Source organism: Balaenoptera acutorostrata, chromosome 1 (genome assembly GCF_949987535.1).
Source record: "Balaenoptera acutorostrata chromosome 1, mBalAcu1.1, whole genome shotgun sequence".
Taxonomy (NCBI): Eukaryota; Metazoa; Chordata; class Mammalia; order Artiodactyla; family Balaenopteridae; genus Balaenoptera; species Balaenoptera acutorostrata.
The window spans coordinates 72,144,213-72,168,793 of record NC_080064.1 but is presented as its reverse complement, the minus strand read 5'-3'; the positions used below and the strand labels follow the sequence as shown (position 1 = coordinate 72,168,793).

At 32.2% G+C, this 24,581-nt stretch overlaps 1 protein-coding gene across 11 annotated transcripts in view; it reads right to left on the bottom strand.

Moving 5' to 3' along the window:
• ADGRL2 (adhesion G protein-coupled receptor L2) overlaps window positions 1-24,581 on the bottom strand; it is a 180,344-nt gene that overhangs the window by 49,869 nt on the left and 105,894 nt on the right. For all 11 annotated transcript variants that reach the window (XM_057545761.1, XM_007174697.3, XM_057545793.1 and 8 more), the window contains exon 4: window positions 4,040-4,149. In XM_057545761.1, the coding sequence (XP_057401744.1) occupies window positions 4,040-4,149 (110 nt within the window). The remainder of the gene's footprint in view (window positions 1-4,039; window positions 4,150-24,581) is intronic.

Sequence of the window (24,581 nt, the reverse complement as noted above, 5' to 3'; positions counted from 1 at the left end):
AATCCTCCCTCCAAGAAGTTTAAAGAAATGGATTATGCAGTTAGGAAGTATGCTATGTAAGAGTCTCGCTGGTAAATCGTATTCTAATAATTACAAACCATAAAATACTATTTTAGATTTTGTATGTAGGTTTTGAAGTATGTTGCCTGAATTTCATAAAGTGACCAGACTAATGTCTGTGATTCTCCCTCTTCCCTTATTAAAATGCATTAGGGTGTGCTAATACTGTATCTCCAAACTGACTACTCAAAGATACTGTAGTTGCACATTTCATTAAGATGCCTTAGCTTGATTAATTTTTTAAAATTATGATAATTCATCAAGATTAAATACTGACCTCCTGAAATACTTTAGGGAGAAACATATCACACAAATATTTTTGCCATAGGAAACCTTCCACATTAAGACACCACCTCCCCTGTCCAACTTGGTCTATTTAACCACTTTCAGGAAACATACTTGCTCTATTAATGCGTAAACCTGACTACATCCAGTAAAAAGGAAATTCAGTGTTACTGACGTGGAACAATTCTTTTTTATAAACCACTGGTCCTAAAATTACTGCTCAGTGAAGAGCAATATTATACCTGCTTAGAATCAATAAAGGAAGGGCATGGTGGGAAAATGAGGATAAAATAAATCATTAGTGTTGAGTCTGCTCAGACTATCTTTATACACAGATATATTTTTCATTTTTAGGAAAGGATGATTTTACTGAAATACAACAATTAAATGCAAAGATGGGAATAATACATTTTAAAATATGTTACGCATTTAAAACAGAACTTAAAACAAGTTCAATAAAGAATGTAGAAAATATATTTTGTTTTCTATTAATTGAAAATGGCTGGGTTTTATTATTTGATACATTAAAATGACAGTGAAGTTACTGAGCAAAATATTAAATAGGGATGACTTCATTTACGATTTAACTATTATATTTATATTAAAGAAAATAAAATGGATATATATTGTATATAATTTATAATTCTAATGAAAACTGAGAAGTAACATTCAAATGTAAAAGTAAAAAAAAAAAATTAAATAAAACTTTTGATGATTGATGAAGTGCATAAAATATGGATATTCAAAACAAAAGACCTTACATTATGATTTTTATGACAACCCAAAGGATATATATCTGTCAAATCAGCCAAAATTCTCTCAACCGAGAAAAATATAAAAATACAATCAAATTAATGAAATTAGCATTCTTCATCACAAATATATATTGCAACTTGTCTTAAGAGACTGTATGAATTAATTCATAACAATACATTTACTATGCTATAGAACAAACATAAATACGTGACCCACTAACATCAGTGAAGGACACGGTTATGCAAGACAAGAAATCGACCCAAACAAACTAAAGCCTACATACTCTGTATCTGAAGTGACACACTATTTCATTTTGAATAATCTTATGTTTATTCATTAACAATGATTCAATCAATAGTAAAAGTGTTTTTTTCTCATAAAATAAAACATAGCTGAATTTATGGTATAACTTTAATAACTTAATGATAATTTGAGATAAGAGGGTACAAAAATCAAACCAAATCACACCTGTAGGATATGGAAATTCTGATCTGATTACTCTCCTTTATCCTACAAGATCTTTATGACTTCTTTTAAACACACATTCATTCAATTACTAATCAAATATAATATATGTGCCTGTCTATAAACATACAAAGTTAAAAAACAACAGCATTTATAATGGACTCTGTTGAGTAAATTTATTATAAAATTTTCAGAGATCATGGAAAATTTCTAAATTTTTTTTTAAATAAGTGGAAACAGTTTGGGATGGATATGCTCCTGAAGAATTTGCTCTGGATAGAAACTGGCATAAAGCCAGGTGGTAACAGACACATAATAATGTTATCTGACAGTGACAGTTTTTATCAACTAAGTGTAAAAGGAGTATGCAAACATTACAAAGTACCAAAATACTATTAAAACAAGGGAAAAGTGAAAGCTAGACTCTTAAAATAAAAACAAGTATAAGAGATGGTTATAAAGGACAGAAGCATAAAGAAACAAAAGGAGAGGATAATGGGGAAAAGAGATTGAGAAGATACACAGTCCTAAATAAGATCAGAACAATCTAAAAAGATCCTTTCCATTAATTTTAATATTAGTGAAAATCATGCAATTTATAGTGTGTCACTACTGTACAGTATATAGGAATTATAATTACTTCTACTCTTTAGCAAGGAGTAGTTTAAAAAAGCCATAGACTTATTTCTGTCTCGTGCAAACATCTAGAAAGGTAACAGCAAATTAATTACCGGGTTTTTTTTTAAGGACAAAAACTAAAAAGAACAAATACTTCTCTGAGTATAGCTATTTGCAAGTTTATTACACAATGTACATTACTTCTGGAGAACTGAAAAAGTAAATTTTGAAAGTTAGATGTTCCAGAAGATATCCACATTTTCCCTTCTTGAACAGCGCAAGAAATAACTTAGAAGTCTGAAAATAATATTTTCTTAACACTGTTCTTGATCTATAGACTAGATTACAGGAACTAGCTCCAGAAAGACATAATTCTTGGCAGCTCTGACTGATTCCACTGTTTGGGAATGGATGCTGTATTCCTTTTCTAATTTGAGGACAGAAACCATACTAAATTCAACTGAAAGTGACTTTATGGAACAAAACTTTGGTTAGCTCAAAAGAATACAATGTTCCTCCAGTGGCACAGGAGAATGATTATGTAAGCCACCAACACTATACACAGGAGAAATGATATAAAGATCAGTGCACTCAGTAGGCTTCCAATCCTACAAATGGTATAGAAAATACTGAAAACATAAAAAGCCTCCATTTCACAGTAACACAACACAGAGCAGGGATGAAAAGATAATCTGTGTTTGGCCTTTAACTGATACCCCACAAAAAGCCAATTTATCAAAACTGCGGGCAGAGAAGAGAGAGACAGTGCCTTCACAGGATGTGTAAGTATGTATTACAACCATACTGGGCATAGTATATCTATGTAAAATCAGCCCTTTGGTTTCAGAAATATTGACAGTTTGAACATATGAATCTAGCAGAACTAGTGATCTGGTTTTTGAGCTTCTGGAAAAAGCAATTTCATTATTAGTTTGAGTCCATCTTTTTTTAAGGAGGGAAGTCCTCTAAAGCAAATCATAAAATTGCTGCTAAAGAATTTTTAATTCAAATGCCTATGAATTAAGGTAGCATGACACGTTTATCCAATTTAAGAAGTAAAGAAGTCAAGAACAAAACCAAACAAATTACCTGATGAAAATTAAGTAGTATACTTCATCTTTTTAATTGCCTAAAATGTTTTTTTCCTGTTGAAAATACAGAATCCAATTCATAAGTATGAATTCTGAGATTAGGAGGAAAGCTACACAGAATTACAGTATTAGCAGAAGCCTACTTATGAAGTTCCCAACTGAATTTTAAATATTCCTCTAAAGGATAATACTAAAAATGGATGTTGCAAAATTAAAAATATGTGCAAGGCTTTGTTACGTTTGTTTTATTTAGTGTTAAGATTTAGTCACTGAATCTGGTAAAGGAGTACTCTCTTAAGGACAAGGGACAAAAAGGAAAGCACTTGCCTCAGTTCCTGCAATGGTAGCTTTCACCAGGCATTAAAGTTACCACAACAGCAGGTAGCCATTCAAGTAGCTCACGATTAAAACCGAAGTCAATTCCTTCTTTAGAAAACTGTGAGCCAAACCAATTTGTCAGTAACTGGTATTGGGCAAAAGTACAGATTTCTATCTGCCCTATTGAATAGCTAATTCAAGTTTGTTTTCTGGAAAAACACTAGCCTTAAAAGCCAAACACTTAAGAACACAGACAGACACTTGGCCAGCATCACACTATGGCTTCCGTCCACATTTCATGAAACTAATTGGAGGCCCGAGTCTGTTAGTGCTCTGCATGCATAATAGTTTTGTAGGCCATAAACATATGCTTCTTTCACATGTGTCCTCTTTCAGCATCAACGAGGAATGCTGTAGAAAGTGAAAAATACAAGCTTCATACTTACTGTAAGGGACACATTCATATTGGACCTCAAGATATTTGTATGTGCCAGGACATGGATCAGGAAATACATCTGACCCAGTAACTACTATACACTGCGTTCGATTGTTGCACCTGGAAAACAAAACAAATCAAACTTGTGTAACAATAATGTATTTGTTTATTTTTACTAAAGAAATATAATAGAGAACTGATCCATATTTTCTTCAGGCAACTAGTACCATAAATTAAAAAATTCAGCTGATATTAGGTTGCTGTAAAGAGTTACAAAAGTCCTATTTTCTTTATGTTGTGATATTTCTGTATCATGGGTCACACTGAATTTTAACTGGAAATAAAAAGAAAATCACTAACAGTTCTCTATTCTTTTAGTATACACTTTAATTGGAATTTTTGACATGTTCAACATGTACTGAAAAAAAAGAAACTTACCTGGATACTCACCATAATATTTAAGAATTAAAATTGACTTTAAAATGGTACTGAACAAGAATGGAACTGAACAAAACAGAGTCATAAACTGAATAGCTTGAAAGTAAATTTTGACAACATACTGAAACAAAGGAAGAGCCAGGTTTTAAGCTTATCCTCTAAATCCCGTTTTGTGTTAAGCGTTCTATTACAGGTACTTATACACTCTTGAATACCAGATACCAAGCTAATAGATCACACCTTCCATGCCATGGCCTGCATAAATGACAGAATGAATTTAAAGCATTTAGCATAGTGCGTGGTACATAATACTGAGTGTCTAAGCATTGTGTTACACTTACTATTTTCATAGAGCAATATGCTTATACTATCAACATGATATGACTATGAATTCGGTTTTTCTAAATTAGTACTCCCTGAAATACAACATTAAAAAGAATGTCACTAACATGATGCCTAGAATGTCCTATTTATTCCTATTGGAAGTATTTTCTTATTTTTGTGTTGTCATTAATTCATTGTCATTGAGATTATTAGAATTAAGTTAGAATTCCAGGCAAGATGATATTTATTTGAGTACTATGAATTTGTCCAAATGATCCTGTTATAAGCTATATAAAGGCAAAAACCATTTCCTTTATATTTAACTTGATTACAACCCAATGGGATGTAATATTTTCAGGGTTATTATTGTATTTTCTGCTGGTATATAAATTAGGAAGACAAAGCAAGCAGAGCAAGAGCATTTTAACAAAATTTACTTGATAATTTGAATACCAGACATTCTATAGTATATTAAATAACTAGACTATAGCATGGCAAATAAAGAATGAAAAAGTAGCCCAGTTTTTAGCACAACTAATTCACGGAGGGTGGAAGGAGAACTGTGTTAGAGAGGGGTAGGTATGTAAAGTCATGCACCTTAGAGCCACTTCAACTCAAACCAGGTTGATTCTTCCCTGTAGAGCAGCAAGACCTGAAAACTTCTATAGGATCAAACAGGTAAATTCTATAGGTCAAGGTATAATAAATGAACTTCAAATGGACATTTTAAATATTAAATAAATTATAACTAAAATTGTTTGTACAAATATTAAACTAATGATAACTTTTATCATAATCTGTAATACCTTAATGCCGTATTTTTTTAAACATACCATATAAAATAATTTTCAAAAGCACGAATAATGTAAACAATGCAGTGTCACATTCTTATGCAACATCATGTTTTACTCCCCTTATTCTGTATTTCTCTTAAATGGGTTCAATCATTTATAAAAATTTGCCAATGGTTCTCCATTTAGTGTAAATGAATTATTTTACCATGAATAGTGGAACAAATTTTATATCCTAAAATTTTAAACAGCAAATGGATTTAAGATTTCTCAGCAGACCAACGTCTATTGTTTGAACTAATGTTTCATTTTCTTCTTAAATTTTACAGTAACAAGAGTTCATTGCTTCTTTTTAAAGTTTCTTGATCTCAGGAATTCTCAGCTACTAACCCGGTCCCCATCAAAAATTAAAAACTTTAATTTCCTTGCTTGTACTTATTCATACCTACAAAGATCGTCCCTTTATCTCACCCTCACACTTCTCAGAAACAAAGAAATCTAAACTCCTATGAGTTAGATATCCCTTTCATACACTCCTTCTATATATATTTTAAAGCCACTAATGAAGCTCTGCCATGTTGTAAATGGTTTTAATATTTATTCAAAATATATTCATGGTAGAAATCCCATAAGACAACAATTCCAGCTGTGGAAAAAAACAAAACAAACAAACAAAAAAAAAACAATTCCACTCGTGAGTAAACTTTTCATATACTTCATCACCCTTCCCTTCCCATTGGAGCCTCCCTCCCCACCAAACCAGGAACAGGTGAGAGAGAAAGGGGACTGTACTCAAGGTTGAAATAGACCAAGAGCACGAAGGACTTTGGACCAAGGTGAAGAAGGAAGTTGCTCAAAGGATTTGGAAATTTATATCATTTTTTCAAAACTAAAGAACATACTGACGATTTTCCAGGTTTCTTCCCACTGTAAGAGCAGATAAATAAATATGACTTTAAAATGGGATTTGAAATATCTTTTAGTCAATGTCACAGTATGTTGGCAGGAAGTATACAAGGGATAAGTAGTCCTGTTTTCATTATATTTTGTTTAAAAGAAGACAAACACCATAAAATGAAAAATAACTGCTCATATTTACTCTTTTTCTGAACAACTCTGCATTAGTCACCTGACCACAATTACAAGTTCAAATTAATGTCAAAAGCAATTATAATAATGTATATCAACCACGTAATTTTTAAAATTTCTTTTAATAATCACATTGTACAATGCATTCACCCTAAGACAGCAAAAAGTATTAATTTTAGGTCTGTGTGCTTAAGTAAAATTGAAGGTAAAGAAACTTAATGGAGTTCCTGCAAATACAATTATAAAGATTTCTAGAATTCATGGCCTCTCAAGATGTCAAAAAGGTTCATTTTATATATCAGAAGTGCAAGAAATTAATCTTGAGGAAAAAAGGAATTTGGGTGCTAAAACAGTAAAGGGTCAGCAAGAAGAGGAACACAAAGGTATGAGAATATCAGATTTGCATACTAGTATCTTGATTCATGGATAAGAAAACCTAAAATTTTAGAGGACCAAATGATGGAAATTATTAAAAATACAGACTATGTAAATTCCTTTATGCAAGTAGCCTTACGTTTCCAAATACAGAAAGTGTGAGGAAACTAGGGAAAAGGAAATACCCAATGTGAGCTGTTAGTACTAAGAAAAATCTGAAACTTCCTTAACCAATACACTGCTGGTAAGGCTGTAAAAATGTAAACTGCTATCATTCAAGATGATAGGGAAAGAGAAAGCAATTAGCCACAGAAGCAAAGTAAATTCCCACCAACCGCTCAGCTTCAAGTTTTCACTCTAATGAAAATAAAAAGTCACAACTAAGCCAAGAAAGGAAAGGCATTCAGTTGTTTGCATTCTCAGCCCTAAGCGCAGTTCCCCTCATGAGTTTCTCTCCCTTCCTCCAGAAAAAAAGATTTATCAGTTAAGGTATGGTTACATTAACAATTAAAGTATCAGTATATTTTAGTAATACCATGTGGATTCATGATGTTAAAAATTTATACTTTTCCTAAATGTGAAACATAAAAATTCAGTATAAATGAGAACAAGGCAGAAGAGGATAAATAGGGTTTTTTAAATAGGTGGACCTTTAATTATGACTTGAAGGAAATGCAATTACTGTTCATTATAAAGAAACATTTCAACTTCTAAATAATTGATTTTATTTTATTTGGTGTTTGTAAGGCTGCACAGATGAGTGACGATAGTTAAATCACTGGTTCTCAAATTGTGGTCCTCAGGCCAGCAGCCCCAGCATCAACTAGGAACTTGTTAGAAATTCATTCTCAGGTCCCACCCAAGACCAACAGCCTCAGAAACTCTGGAGGCTAGTACCCAGCAATCTGTGTTTTAACTAGTGCTGCTGATGATTCTGATTTATGAGGACCACTGGGTTAGAGACAGGTTTAGGTACTTTAGTAAAGAATAAATTATATATGAGAACACATGCTTTTACTCTATAAAGCTTAATAAAATACAAGTGAAATAGAAAAGCATTTAGAGATGACTATGATTTATGCAGCAAGTACATAATACAGCTTACAATGTTAACATATCTTCTCTTGCTAATTTTAATCATAAGAATCAAGGGTTTTAGTTGCTCTAATGTTGAGCCAGCAGGCTAGTTATTTATAAATTCCTAACCTGAGGGGTCTAAATAAGTACAATTTCTAAGTACATGTATACATCACATGTAAGCCCATTTTCAACAACAGAAGGAAAGTATAATCTTTTCCTAGCTAATGAAAATATCTAACACTAAACAAATCTGGAAATAAAATTTTGGCAATCTGTAAAAATATACTGTGTTCCCTAGAAGGAAGGTATTATTAAAAATAACAAACCAAAACAAGATCCACTATAATCATTGCAAATTTTTCTATAGTCAACCTTTGACTTATTTATTCAAATACATTTTAATAAAGTGGCTCAACTATAGGAAAACATTATACTATACAATTGTTTTTAGAAGGAACTCACGGGGCATAAAGGCAGCCCTTGCAAAAATTTACTTCTAAGCAATTTCTGGGATATAATGTATGATTTAATACCACCTACTAAGTTAATGTAAAACTACATAGGCACTCAGTCTCAGATCTAAGTATATGATCATTTTTAATATTCTAACAACATTTCCAAAAATTTCCAAGTTGGCATGTGTAGATAAAAGGCTAAATATTATTTTACATCGTTGGTTTAAAAGCACTATTAAAAAAATCACCTATATGTTATTTCTATACATTATTTTAGGTTGCAACTTTCTATCATATTACATATTTCTTCCTCTAATTTTCTAATCTAAAATATATATAGAATACAACACTCATTCTGAGAATCCCATAGGTAACTAAAATAAATCCAATAATAAATGCTTGGTAACATTAAGTTGAAATACCAGAATAAAAGTATTATATCTGATGTTAATATTCATAAAACTTACATTTTAATCATAAAACCCATCAACCATAAAACAGAAAATCCTAAATCCTGCTTTATAGGCCACAGAGCTGCTTTAAATGGAGCAAAAAAAAATTTGATTTTAAAAAATTATTTAAAAACTCATTCCTGTAAGTCTTTCTACTTTAAATGGGAAAAAAAATTCTATTCAAAAATAAAGCTAAATGTACATCTCAAAAGTTGAAGAAAATAAAACAAAAAATTTTGGAGATTAATAGTTTATTAATTTACTTCCCATGCATAAGGAAATACCAATATATTTGCTTATTAGCAAAACTTAGAGTACGATATTTAAAGTCAGTGGCATTGTCTAGGTTTGTGCACAGTATGTAAGAGAAAGATACTTTAAGGAATATCTAATGAATCTCTTAACCATCACAATCAGTAGATGGTAAGAAGTTAAAAGTATTATAAGTCTATTTTATCTTCTAGATGTAGTCAATGTTCTCAGGTTTCAACATTAAATTTTAAGACATCCACAATATTTTTTGAAATTAAGATAAATATTGCCAAGAAAAATGTGTAATTGATAAAAATGCATTTTATAAATGTATATTATCATTAATTTACATACTAGTATATGGAAATTACGTATAAATTATCATGCACAGATTAAACAGCAGAATTTGAAGAAACATTATCTTTTTATTTAGGGGACAGTAGTGCTTCATCACTAATGAAATATTAATAATGCAAACAAACTATTAATATGCTGCTTTTCCTTAATCTTTTAAAACTGTAAATGAAAGAAGGAACAATGCACACCTTATAAGCTGAGAATAAGCTGTATGAAAATCACCAGCATAGCATATCGTTTGACTCTGTTCAAGCAAAATTATTTGCTAACTGGGGAGATGAGTGTTTAAAAGCAGAGGCTTTAGAATAAAAAAGAATTGGGGTTTTAGTTCCAGCCCTGCTGCTTACTTAACTGTGAGTCCATAAGCAACATATTAAACCTTTCAACCTTAGCTTTCTCATCTGTAAACCATAATACCCTCTTTAGAAGTTTGTCGTTAAGGTTAAATAAGATAATGCAGGCAAACTCTTCGCACAATCCCTTAACAAATATGGATTACCAACAACAACAAAAATATCAGTAACAAGAGTATTACTCCTTTATATAAGATGGACATAGATTTGCAAATCTTAAAGGGGCAAAACATCTTTTGTTCTTCCAGAGTATTCCCTATATTTCCCATATGATTTCCTATGTACAGCTTTAAAAACAGGCTGAAGTATTCATGCAAATTTGTTTCCTTTCCAACTCTAATTTTGAATTGTACAATGCCCAACAAATTGCTTTTACTCTTCTTTTGATTATCTTACGCTCATTATTACACTTTACCAAGTGCAAAGTATGGAGATGAGATTCCATGTGTAATCTATTGTGAGAGGTGTTTTAATCAATAGTCTTGTTCTGCTGATTAAGCAGGGGCTTCTGTTTTGGCAAGATAACATTAGTTTCTCCAGTCATGCTCCAAAAACCATTGGGAATCTTCAACAGATCATTAGATATGCTATAATAAAGCTTTGGTACACTTTTTTTTTCTTCCTTAAATTACTTCTTCACTGTCCCATCTTTCCTCATCTCGGTGGCACTGCATTATTATTGCATCTCCCCTGAAACTTGCACTAGAGCTATGTCTCCAGGCCATAGGATGCCATTTTCAATTGAAGCTTCTGCTTGAAAATATAAATTAAGAAAATTTCATTATCTCCTGCCAGGGGCCATTATTCACCACAGTTCTAAGGAAGATTAAAAATGCAAAATCTACCAACTTGAACAAATACTCCAGCATTCAACAGAAAAGCTTAGTATATCATGACAGAAACTAAAAATTAATGTTTGCTGAAATTTGGAGTCATCCTCTACAATTAGTCCAATTCTTTATTGAGAATGTCTGTTCAGTAAAGACTGCATCAATAATTTCAGTCTCTTAGTGGCATCTGTTATTTTTTAAATTCAATTATAAAATACTAGCAATAACAGGTCTGTTTCTTTCCTGAGTTACCTTCTGTCTTAGTTAAAACTGCTTACTTTTTGGAGATGAAATAAATGTTTTCAAGGTACTAGGGAAACATGTAATGATATCCCTTTCCAAAGTGCCAAATATAAACAGAACATTCACAGGGGTACTGTGGAAGTTTAAACCACATCCACATGGGGAACTATATCTTCTAACTGAATAGAACATCTACAGTTGATGTTATAAACCCATTCTCTAACTAATGGACTAGAAATGATACTCATTCTTGAGCCTCAATTACCAAAAAAAAAATCATATGTCAATAAGTAAATTTTATTCTCTTCAAGTACACAAATTTTTTAAATTTAGAAACATTACCACAGAGGGCAAAAAAGAAAAGGAAAATAAAGAAAAAAGGTCACTGTCAACCTATACATTTTTATTGGAGGTGACTATATGCCTGGCACATAACAGGAATTCAGTAGTTGTTTTTGAATGAATGAAATAATGATGAATGGTTAGCCTGACTACTGCTGCTTGTAAATAAACAGTTATTAGAAAATAAATATCAGACGTCCAATTCTGTTTCAATCAGCTGTACCTGATTCTCAGAGAATTCTGTCAATTTGGAAGCAGTTTTGTATCATGAAAGCCAATAATACAACACTAAGGAGACACATCTATTTAAGGGGTGGAGGAAAAAGTACCCTTTAGCTTCCAAATAACTTTTTCATGCACTAACAATTCCAAATGACCAAGGAATGAATGCAGTACTCTAGGCACTAGAACCCCTGTCTTTTTTGAGTCCAAATTTACAATAAAGTTTTATACACATAGTAGACTACCTTAAAACATGAATAGTTAAGTTCCTAAGTAAATTTGCTCAAAGTAATCAAATAAACTGGGGGGATAAAAAGAAGTTATGCTCCAGGATACAAGGTTACAATCATCTTCACAGATGACAGAGGGAAACTGAGTTGAATGTTAAATCAAGCCTTTTTTAAAACTGTGTAATGAAATCCCCTTTCATCATCTAAACTTCCATTCTGTAGAGCTAAGGAAAGTGGTCCTGCATTTTTAAAATATTTATTAATGATGATTTGTAAGCCTAACTAATTGCTAGGTAAACATAACATCAGGAAGCTAAATGATGTGTAATTAATGTGGTAAAAAAGAGGTGTTCTAAAGTAATGTTCCCATTTGTCACATAACTATGTTCTCATAATTTATTTAATAATTTGTGTATTGTAGAAGATTTCTATCCATCATATAGTATTTAATTCTTTAGGCATGTTAGGATATTATACTCTAAGCATTATAATATTGTATTATTTAAAGTGTTTTAAAATCCTTGAAACAAAGTTGAATTATTGAACTAAAGTTGCTACCCGAAATCTCTAGGAAAATACACTTGAATACTGATACACGCATGGATACATAATTTGGAAAAAATAAATAATATTCATTTTATTCCATTCAGTTTCCTATATACCGGTGCTTTCAAATATTTGAAATATAATCCTAATTTTTTAAAAATTGCAACTATAATTAAGTCTTTACAACTGTATTTGAAAAAAAGTATAGAAAAAGTCAATTTATTATTTAAATAACTATAAGCAAGAATACAAAATATCTGTCTGGACTATCGATATATAAACATAAACCTATTTGACTGAAAAAGTGTATAGTATGTAACAAATAGAAAGCCAAAAAAATAAGTATCAGTTAACCTACAGCAAATCAACAAAAGTTTGAAATAAAATCCTGCGTAGGCTCATATCCAGAAGGTTGTCGTCATTCTAGTTTTCAGTATGTTGAAAACAGGAATAACATGAAAGTGATACCTTCCATAATCATTTTGTGTCAGGAATTAAAACCACAAAGTATGCATACTTTAATATTTATAGTTAAATTGGCATCTTACAAACAAAAAAATTCTCAAAAATTCCACATTAATTACTAAAATTAGGATTTTGAAACGACAATGCTGATTTTCTAAAAACAACTTTCTATGTTTTAGAAACCTTTGAAATTCCTTGCAGTTTTTACTGGACCTTGGGGTCAGTTTAATGCAAATTAGGCTGGACTCACTCAGAGCCTTATTAATCCAGTACAAAATCTCTTGTTTGCAGAAATGCACATTCAACATAAATGCACTTGCTTTTATTAGCAAAATAAGAAATATTTATTTACAAAGCATGCCACTGAGACTAAATTTCATTCACAGGGTCATCAGGTCTAACTACTTAATGAAAGGAACAAGATAATTCAAGTGGGGATAAAAGCTATAAAATTTTGAAATACTTTAAAAATATTGCTTCTGAGTCCAAATTTTCAAGACCTCTGCTTTTAATAATTTAAAAAATTATTATGACCTGTATCAATTAGGAGCAATTATTTTAAAAAATGTTAACCTACTACAGTTTGCACTTGCAGAAACTATCACATTTTTAACAAGGGAAATGGGATATCGCTATGGGATGCCCTAGTTAGATTAAATTAGCAAGAAACTTGTTACCAGACCATATAAAAGACACACCATAATAAGACATGACCTTTCAGAGCCTTGGAGCCAATCTGTGATGCTTTTCCTTCCTATAACCCTTGCTAATTATCTGCAAAGTTACAGACCCTTTTGTCGTGGGTTATTTTTCTTCAAATTGTGAGGGGATTTTTGGTTTCTAAATATTTAATTAGTCTTGTTATGATATGAGAATTGTACATGCCAAGCATTTTGATTTTCATACTCTATTCCTTCTAATTATCCTCAGATTTAGATTGGTCATCCCAAATCTTTTCCTTTTGTAATTATTTACTTCTTAAAGCTCATTCTGTGAAGAAATATGTTCACCCTTATGGCTCTTCTATTCCACAAATGGCTTTTCTGGTCCATTAATTACCCGCTCAGAAGATTAGAGTTTGAAATAACGTAAAAGAACCTGCAACTAAAAGGAGTTTTACAGTGCAAAACTGAGTAAACTAGATTTTTGTTGTTGCTATTTTAAATTCACCTTAAAGATAACTCCCTTGGTTTAGATGTGATTTTGACAAACAGGAAAATTATGCCATAAATATTTTTTTTCTGCCTCCCAAGATGGTTTCATGGGATGTCATTTAGTCAGTATTATAAATCTCTGCCTATAAAAGAAATGCATCTCTATCTAATTGACAGCTAATATAATTTCCTCTTTTACAGACCTCACTTTGATTATAGCACAGCAATGAATGTTCACAGAACTTCCTATGTAATCAAAATGAAAGCATAGACATAAAATCGTAAGACTTTTGGTGATGTAGCTTTTAAAAATTTACCATCTATGCAAAAGTTAAGACAAAGTACAACTTTTTGTTAAAGTACTTATTCAATTCAGGAATTTTTTCCAGTTTTTATTAAAATGACAACGTTCTATAAGTGCTTGGGTTTTTTAACCAAGAGGCAAGAAAGCACAGCTATTCTTTACCCAAAATGAATTCTTTCAGTATGAAATCTTTCATGACTTTTAGTACTATTATTTCCTCATCAAACTTGTTTTTCAGTTAAGTGCACTTTTCTTATTATTACTTTTGTTTTACAGTAATTTATTTTCCTCATGCAACTTGTAAATATTTTGGTAGTAAAATATGTGACATAGTTTATAAACAAGCATATAGGAATGCTTTGTGGAAAAGGGGATGTGAAAGGTCAAGTGAGCAATATCTTAATAGTATTCATACTATGAATAGTATGAACTTCATAGTATAAATTAATGTTGGAGGAGAGGGAAATACATAGAGTTAATGGTCGACAAAGTGAAAACTCTCATTCGGAAAACAAAATGCTATGCAATTATTCTGTAAGTCATGAATCTTTTTTTATTATCTAATATTAACTTTGTGCCTCATAAAAACCACTATCTGTGTTTTCCTTATGTTGTTCTTTCTAATTTAAAAAGATGTATCTGAACTGAATTCCCACGGAAATTACTGTCAATACACTTCTTGAACGATTTCTTCCTTATACAAAGAACCATTTGAAGGATCTTGTCTCTAAGGTAGAACATTTTTAGAACCTAAGACACTAGTCTGAGGAACTCCTATTTTCCAACTCGCAGTGATGCCCTGTATGCAAGCCTAAGAAGCACACACATTTGCAGAAAGCATCTGCTAAGGAGGAGGTACAGAGAAGGCCAACACATAAACTACACTGGCCAAACAGTATTAAATTCTTCCCCAATTTCCCGAACCTGAAGTGATCTTTCTCTCCTTTCCAGTAACTGTCTATATAATTAATTAGGCAATTAATCATATTCTGTTTTGTGGCTCTCTTCTGTATTTTGCATAAAATTGTTATTTAACTCACCAAGTATTTTCCATGTTAAAATTAAGCTGTAAACTCCTTGCGTTTTTGTTTATATTCTTTTCCAAACACCCCAAAGAGTGCTAGGCACTTCATCGTAACAGGTCTTATACCATGAATGCCTTTTAGCTGTTTCTAGGACCCTACCCTTACCTCTCCAGTTAGATGTTGTTAGGCTTCTTTTAAATTCCTTGGAATGCCTAGTCCTATTTAGGGCAAGAAGTGCTCATTCAATAAATACTTCCTAAATTGGAATTCTCATTCTTCTATATTTTATTGAGGGTTTTTTAATTGAAGGAACAACTCAAAATGTCCTGTTGATACATATCACTGTTGTTTCCCTTAATAAAAACTGCAGAAATTTTGTACAGATGTTTGCCTAACTGTTCTGTAAGACAAGAGATGAGAAACAATAAAGGCAAAAGACTGGAACCACAGACTCTTGGGATACTCTTAGCAGTAGAGCAGGTGTGGAAGGCTAAAAATAATCCTTAATACCCATGATCTGAATATAAATAACCAAATCTATCAGAGAATTATAAAGAGGTGGATATTCTGTGGTTCATACACTCTCAAAATTAATGGAGTCTCACCTGACGATAAATATATGGCAAATTTCACCGGCTTACTTCTGATAAATCAGAACTAATCTTTAATCGTGACAAAATATTCATAATCTAATCCTTTTATCAAATTGACTATCACTGCAGGAGTCTCATGTGTTTGCACAATTAAAAACCCCATGTTAGCTGTATATAATAAGATATTACATTTGATGCAAATCCTTTTCTATTGAAATAAATGCCAAGCTGACAGCAGGAAGAAGCTGATAAGAAAACAACAAGGCATTGCTGATGGCATTCTCAATAACTGAATACCTACTCGTAAGCATCCAGTCTACAGCGTACTACCAAAAGTGCTCCTTTTTTAAAAAGCACAGATCAAGGCAAATGTCCTCTGCTACATCTCAGTCACAAAGGCAAGAAATTATCTAAAATCAGATAGATAAATGATATATAAATAGACAGAAAGGATGGAAGGAAGGAAGGAAATGATAATTTTATATCCACGTGTGGTTCTGGCACTAGAAACAGTGATACATGACATTATCTGCTGCTATATCCTAGTTATAGGAATACCTACAACTTTGAAAGCATTGTGATATACTAATTATACCACATCCAAACAATATCTAAGTAGAAGAAAATAAACAAATGGATATGAACTTATGTATTACTGTTCTCTGCTATAAAAAGAGTGAACTCCTTGTTTTCAGAGTCAGTATGAGGGGCTTAAAACCCTAGTGTTATCTTCTATATTGACATTACAGAGTTAAAAACAGTTTTTAAAATATAGTATCTTATAGAACTATTCCATAATTTTAAGAAATATAAAGAACACAATCTTTGAAAAATCCTTTCCTCCGAAGTCTAAGTGCAAGAAAAGAATTCAGAATACCCAAAAGGAAGAAGAAAGTTAATGATATGGGACATGGTAAAGAAAGTTTAAAGGAGTGAGGACAGAAGTTGAATAAATCCTTTCACAGTTACTTAGTACTCCCTCAACAAATGGTACGATTTTCCCACCTCATGCCACTGCTTATCGCTTTCCCTTCTCTATCAGTTTTTAGAAATTTACTGTGCTATCTGAGAGATTTGGTATCATAGTTATTTCTATATATATTTCATCTTCTTCACCAGATTATAATATCTTGGAGAGGTGAGTGTCTGTTTTAAGAATCTTTGAACCACGTGTATAACACTGTGCTTTATTCTAAAATGTATTAACTTCATAAACACCAGTCCATACACTTAAAAATGTATATTCTTACCAGTTGTTCACAAATATCTTTAGAGTGTTTGACACATTAGCTTGCCCACCATACAACTCAGTAATTATTTGGAGGCATAAATCAATGAATGAAAGATAAAGATATAATTTTCAGAAGTCAAGCACAGTTCCATGACCAGGATATAAACCAAAGTAAAACTTCTCTGATTTACGTGGTTTGTAAAAGTTTCTAACAGTTGAAGGTAGAAGGCTTCCATTCCATATAATACTCCTAGCTTGAATTAGCTTCAAATCAGTAAACGGTCTGAAAAGCTCAGTTCATCGTGAGCTATAAAATGTTAGACTCAAGAGCTTTAAATACCACTAATACCATGTACAGGCTTGAGAGTACAGGGCTGTGTGCTGCGAAGCAGCAACACTGCTCTTCTGAAAACTAACATGTACTCTTAAGCCACAGATATAAACAGGGTAAGCATATTAAGTAATGAATGACCAGGAAAACATCTTTATCACTGCAGATTAAAGACACAATGTATACCTAATTATACTACACACATTAAAATCTATTATGCTATTTTAAGATTTTTAATGCCTTACAAAAATTAGAGCTAAAAAAATGAGATTATCCTAATTTAATAAACCGTATCTGAAGTTGCACATTTTATAGCTAATTTTAGCATTATTTTTATTTACAAAAAGTAGTCTAATACTTAAAGTAGTACATGCACACATAACATTACATATTTTATGTTAGAAATAACAGTCATTTCTTAAGTATATTTGATATGTCATTATTATGAAAAAGAAACACTGTTAAGATCTTGCTACCGCTCTTATCTTTGACCCTTCAACTTTTCCATTTCAGCAACCTCATTAATGTCAAAATGCCATTAGAATGCCTGCCCACTTTTAAATCTCTACAGCCTGGGCAAGGCAAAATCTTTTGGGTTCAATCAGGAATGCTTTCTTTTTGTATTCAACTAAAAAGCAGAATAGCATCACAAAGGTCAGCCTATTACCTTGATTAAAGAAAAAGGACCACATGACAAAGATAAACCTTACAACGTAAAATGCCATGTTTTAGACCTGAATTGAGCATTTTTAAAATTTGCTTTTAAACCATTTTAGTTTTTGATTGCCAGATTCCTATAATGTATGTAACCAGTACCACTGACAGGACTTGTTTTTATATCAGTACGTTCCTTAGGTTGGGTAACACGGGAAGCAGAATTTGAGCCAGGAGCTCTGAGAGGCTTATAATGCTCTTAGAGCTATCAGTGTGGCCATGAGTGAAGCAGGATTGGGTAGAGTGAGAAAGGCCCAGCAAATTCCTCAGGGAGGGAGCTCTGAGGTTGGGAGATCCCTTCAGAGATGTCTCAAAATGAAGCAAAAGATGAGAAGGCCAAGCCTTTGTACTCTGGCGTTCAATGAGGGCTGCCTCTGGGCAGAAGGATTTAAGATCCCTTCAGCCCATGGCAGTTCCTGGGCAGGGACGCACTGTGAGCCCATCCACTGGCAACTCCCTTGGCAGCTGGGGGAAAAAGGGCCTGATCTGAAGGGGGAATGTGGAGGGCATACCACAACATCCACTGCAACACTGTAATGGTGTAAAGAGTTTAATGGACTGTTTTCAAAAACAGGTCTTTTAATACCACTTCTCATTTTCACGGGTTTTATTGTATTTTATCTTCTTGTACATACTGACATGTCAATACTGTTTACTAAGGGATATTCAGTGGGTTTTCTATACAGCAATGAACCTTAACAGGCAGCTTTTAATTGGCCCACATAGGAAACCACATTACTATTAATTTCACAGCTACAGCATAAAATAAAACCATTGCTTCTCAAATTCTAGAGCAATTAGACCTCTCGGCTATTTGGCTAACTCTGCTTCATGATACCCAATGCAGTTAATTATATTTTTTGATGTTAATAGTCTCTGTCAGTCTCAAGCATAACTTCTCTTTGATGAATATTTAAATTATGTTTGAATAAAAAATAATCTTGGTTACATTTCATATTCAGTGATCATCACAGCTTAATAAAGGTCTACTTGTCAAGGGTTGAAATAAATGGCAATGCACATATAAAGGTTCTAAATCAATGTATCAGATAATATACCTGTAATGACCATTATCTATATCTCAATCCAACATACCTGTTTTAAAAGGTATAGTCTCATTCACATAATAACTCACAGTTAGATTTCAAAAGTTACTTATAAACAGTCTTTTAAATTATATATACAGAATTCCATGAATTAACGATGAGAACATCTTAGGACTGCGTCATAAGATAATTTAATGTATGGAATAAAATTACTAAATTTTAAAATGTCCTAGAAAATTCAGCATTCATTCTCTTTCCTCCTCTTGCTGTATTGTTTTAGAAAGTTCTAAGAGTAATAATAAAAAAAAGGCTTTGGGCTTCCCTGGTGGCGCAGTGGTTGAGAATCTGCCTGCCAATGCACGGGACACGGGTTCGAGCCCTGGTCTGGGAAGATCCCACATGCCACGGAGCAACTAGGCCCGTGCGCCACAACTACTGAGCCTGCGCATCTGGAGCCTGTGCTCCGCAACAAGAGAGGCCGCGACAGTGAGAGGCCCGCGCACCGTGATGAAGAGTGGCCCCCGCTCGCCGCAACTAGAGAAAGCCCTCGCACAGAAACGAAGACCCAACACAGCCAAAAATAAATAAATAAATAAAATTAAAAAAAAAAAAAGGCTTTGACTCACTAAAAGATTTTTTGATTATAAATGTTATAGAAATTTACTGAAATCATTATTTACTAATCATTAATGATTACTATGAAATCATCACACAGTAATTTAAAAATAATATTTTTCTCCACATAAAGGTTTTAATAGGAGTGGGAGGTGAGGGTGAAGGAAACTTCCCAAACTGGGGAATTGGGAGAGTGGGAAGAAAGTATAAAAGTAAAGCTCATTAGTATAATTTCTTGAAAGTTTGTTTAAAAATCATGTAGTTTAAAAACTCCCTTAGTTTAGCCTATATTATAATAGTAAGGTTTTAAACCAAGCATTTATTTAACATAAACTGTGAAAATGGGTTTTTCTATCTCAGCTCTTTTACTGAATGAATAAATATTTTGTTATGTACTTAATTAAATAAATTAATAAATTGATTTTTTAAATATTTAAAATTTTTCACTCTTTCTTCTCTGAAACCCTAAATCTTTGGAGATTAAAGATAAAGGAGACAAAATGAGATACAATTAAAAAGATACAAAGAAATATCCTAAAATGTACACATCAACCTAAGACTGTCTAGTGGAACACTGTGCCAATTTCAAGAAACTAACACATTATAAATAAAAATAGCAGGGGTGGATTCAAGTTTTGTAAGGTCTCCAGCTTTTAACACTTAGGGGTACCAATTTAAGGAAAAAATAGAAAAAAATTACAAGTAGAAAATAAGGTACCAAAGTGAATACTTAAGAAGAAAAAAAAAAGGCAACCACAACAAACAACACAAATTTTCAGAAAGCCTAAAAGTATCACAAGTAACAAAACCCAGAAAACTAAAAAACATTTAAAAAATTTAATTGCCTCCCATTCCTTTACAATTCTTTCCTTAATAATTTTTTCACCATACATCTTAGGATTGTCTCTTCACAATTTCATAGTGTCACTTTCTATAATTTTGCTTTTCCTCCTAAACAGCTGATCAAAATTTATTTTTCATTATTGATGGTTTGGATACTTTAGGCATGTACCTACAATGTCATTTGGTGCATTGAAGTGCTACAGCCTGTGCTCCACAAACACAGGTATTCTAATACATTCTGTTTTATATGATACTCATTAAAAGGGGAGAACAGTATGGGGCATTTACAATTGTCAGTACTACCTTTGGATATGTTCTCTGTGTACTACTGTATATAATCCACCAAGAATATACAGGAGAGAACTTTTGTTTTGATTAGTTATCTATAAGAACCCTTTAATGACTGAAAGAATTTTCCAGTCTAGCTTCTGGTTCCACTTATTCCAAACATTATTTCTCCACCACTGGCCACATATGTCAGGTGCCATGGGACACTTTTAAACTGTAATATGACATCTGGCCTTGCACATTTACGTCACAATCAGTAAGGCAGTATAATGAGTAATAGGAGTACTTCTAGAGGCCAGTTCTTCACCAGAATAGCTAACAATAACTAAACTGTACATGAGTGTCTACAAACCACATAAAAATACCCCCACTAAACTCAAACTGAATTTATCACCAACTGAACCTCCACTTAACAGAATCCCCAAATGCTCTTAGCTACCCCTAAGCAACCATAAATGAGGGGAATTGTAAGAGAGAAGTCAGAGAAGGAAATCAAAACCTTAAAAGATTGTGTTTAAATATCATACTTCAGCAAATTTTACAAAAACATGACCCTGTGAGCCCACTGCTAGGAACCCTGAGAATGCGTTGGAAGAGGCCTGTGCAAGCAAGAGGCTCTGACATTAAAGATTAATTACTGGCTTCATGATAAATCCACCTTTAGAAACAGTACTTTTTTCACAAATTACAGTTGAATTCATTAAAAATGACAGACCTATAGTCTGAAAAACAGAAAACTGTCTTGAGATTGACAACTTATACAGAGTGACTCTCATTTCAGACATTATCTTCAAGGCCGTGGGGCATTCTAAAACCATGTCTTTATTGGGTGCATATGACATGCGAAGAAATATTGGGAGAACTGCAACACATATTAGCTACACGATACACTTGATTGGTTTATATAAAATAAATATTAAGATTACAGAATTGCTCACTTCTTTGTATTTCTTCAAAACTAGATTTTTCCTAGAACCATCTGAGAGATGTTAGCTCTCATCCTAATTGTGGAATAGCAAACAGCACTAAAAACTGTAACTAAATTGCTATAAGATATTTAAAGAAAATAGTAAGTAAAAAGAATGTCTCTAAAATCTGTAAGACATAAATATTAGTAAAATGCTATCAGAAATCTAATTACCCACAATAATTTTTCTTAGGCAATATACAAAGTAGATATCCATACTGATGTTTTCTGTTATTGCTGTTGTTGTTAATATAGTATAGGTGTGCAATCCCATTATATAATATATGGAAAAATTAATAGGGCCATAATAAATGACAGTTTCAGCTGTTTTTAAGCAATTGATATCAAATCTTTTTCTCTCTTCATTTAATAAAATTAGTCAATAGAGTATATTATGAATGATACCGACTCACAATTTCTATCCCGTTTTTGATGTGGCAAAGTCAAGCAGCTAAACTGCTAGTAAGAAAATAACACAAGGATTTATAGTAAACCAACAATTAAAAATATTTTCTCTACCAAATAACATATAGGCAATTTTTTTTAACTTAATTAGAAGTCTCAGTAAAATAAAAAGGATAATAAGAATGGAAAATTCTCAACTTTACTCAAAATTATATTTTGTTATTATTTATGACATAATAAAATGTATAAAATAATAAACAGTATTATTTTCAGACAGTGGAATTATTCCAAAACTTCAATGAATACATAAACTTATTTCCTGGTAATAAAAATGCCTATATGAACTGCATAAGATAAATAATTCCAAATTCTTAAGTGAACTTACAATTCATAATTTGTTTTTAATTTTTTATACTGGTAGAAAATATGCTTTATATTACCGTTCAGTAGCATTTATCTATGAGTTTTTCGTAAGAGGAGAAAACAGAAGAAAAAGCCATATCAAAAGGAAAGATAGTGGCTATGTCTTGATTTGAAACTCTAAAATAAAATTTTATTTGTATTCTCTACAACTGTGATTAAACAACTATATTTATTTGTTCCAAGTATAACTCTTTTTAAAAGGATGCTTGTAAGTCATATTTATATACTGACTCTAGTAGTATGACTTCAGAAAGCAGATACACACTAAAAAGAAATCATACTTAGGTACAAAACAAAGTACTCAAAATGAGTATTTGAAAATAGTCTTATGTAAACAGATTTAGCGTGCTTTCATCTAGTTATTTAACATTTGATTGTCCAATACATTGTAGTAATATAATGTTGAATTAGACCTGGTTTCTGTCACTTAATAAATTAATTTGTTTACATTTACTTTGTAAATAGAAACCCATGTTTAGTGTGTAGTAGAGAATGTTCTAAGAGAGTAAAAATCTACAAGGTATATGACAATACATGTACTACTGCAATACTACTGTCACCTCATCTATAACACTCACCTCTCAAATGAGAAAGCTGGCATAAGTGATAACAGACTATGAAAAGATTATTATAACATTAAAATTCAAATGGATATTCATATTCATTTTTATTTTTTCTCCTCTCCACTTTAGTTTCAAAACTAAAAACCACTTCTAATAATAAAAACACCAGAGTTTAAATGAGATATGTCTCTACTTTTAAAAACTATATTCCCTATCTCTCATCTGACAGTAGCTGTCCAAAAATAAAATCAAATTCAAACTTTCACGGTATTATTTAAGGCTCTTAATTTCACTGAATAATCCTTAGGAAATATAGTGTCCTTAGGGAAAATGGTTCTGGCTTCCTTGACCACCAGTACACAAAGGTAAAACCCACATATTAAGCACCAGAAAAACCAGCAGGTCATGCTTGTATTCTCAGTGTTCATTATCCAGCACAATTATTTTACTAATTTTCATCTTAAAAGGAGAAACAGAGGACCCTGTAAGGCAGAATCTTTGATGTGACTGTTTCTTTCTTCCACATTTGATAAGGAGGGTCATAAGGGATATTAAGATGATTTGTCTTCTAAGCCATTTTATAATTTATTAGTCTTTCTTACACACTAAATGTGAATGTTTAATATGGTTCATGTTTATTACTGCCAATAGTCTTTCCTTCCTATAATGCGTGCTTTGGTTTAAACGCCTATCAGTAAGTGACATGCAAAGTATGTGCTCAATTAGATATACCAATTAGAGCATTAATTGTTATTTATTACTGTACTAAGGTTCAAGAGTTTGTGCTAGTAACCTCCCAATCCTTGGCCAAAGAGAGGTGCTTGTAATTCCAGTTAGCTGTCTTAAAACAACTCAGCCAAGAGTGAAAGAATTAGTGCAAATCCATCACCCAACAGGAAATAACCTAAATACATCGCAGAGATGATGAGTTAGCAGCATCTGAGTTATTTATTTTTGCCCAGATGCATGTCATCGTAATGGACAAATGGTTGATAAACCTGACACCACAGATAGATAAAAGCACTTGGGATAAACAGCATAAAGGTAAGGCTGCACTTTCTCAGAAATGGCAGGCTTAGACCCTATGAGAATGAATAGGTACACTGAATAAATACTAGGCAAGAGAAGGGTACCCCCTGACTAGCAAGTATTGATAATAACGCAAGAATAAAATATGCCAACCCCTAAAATATTACAAAACATCAA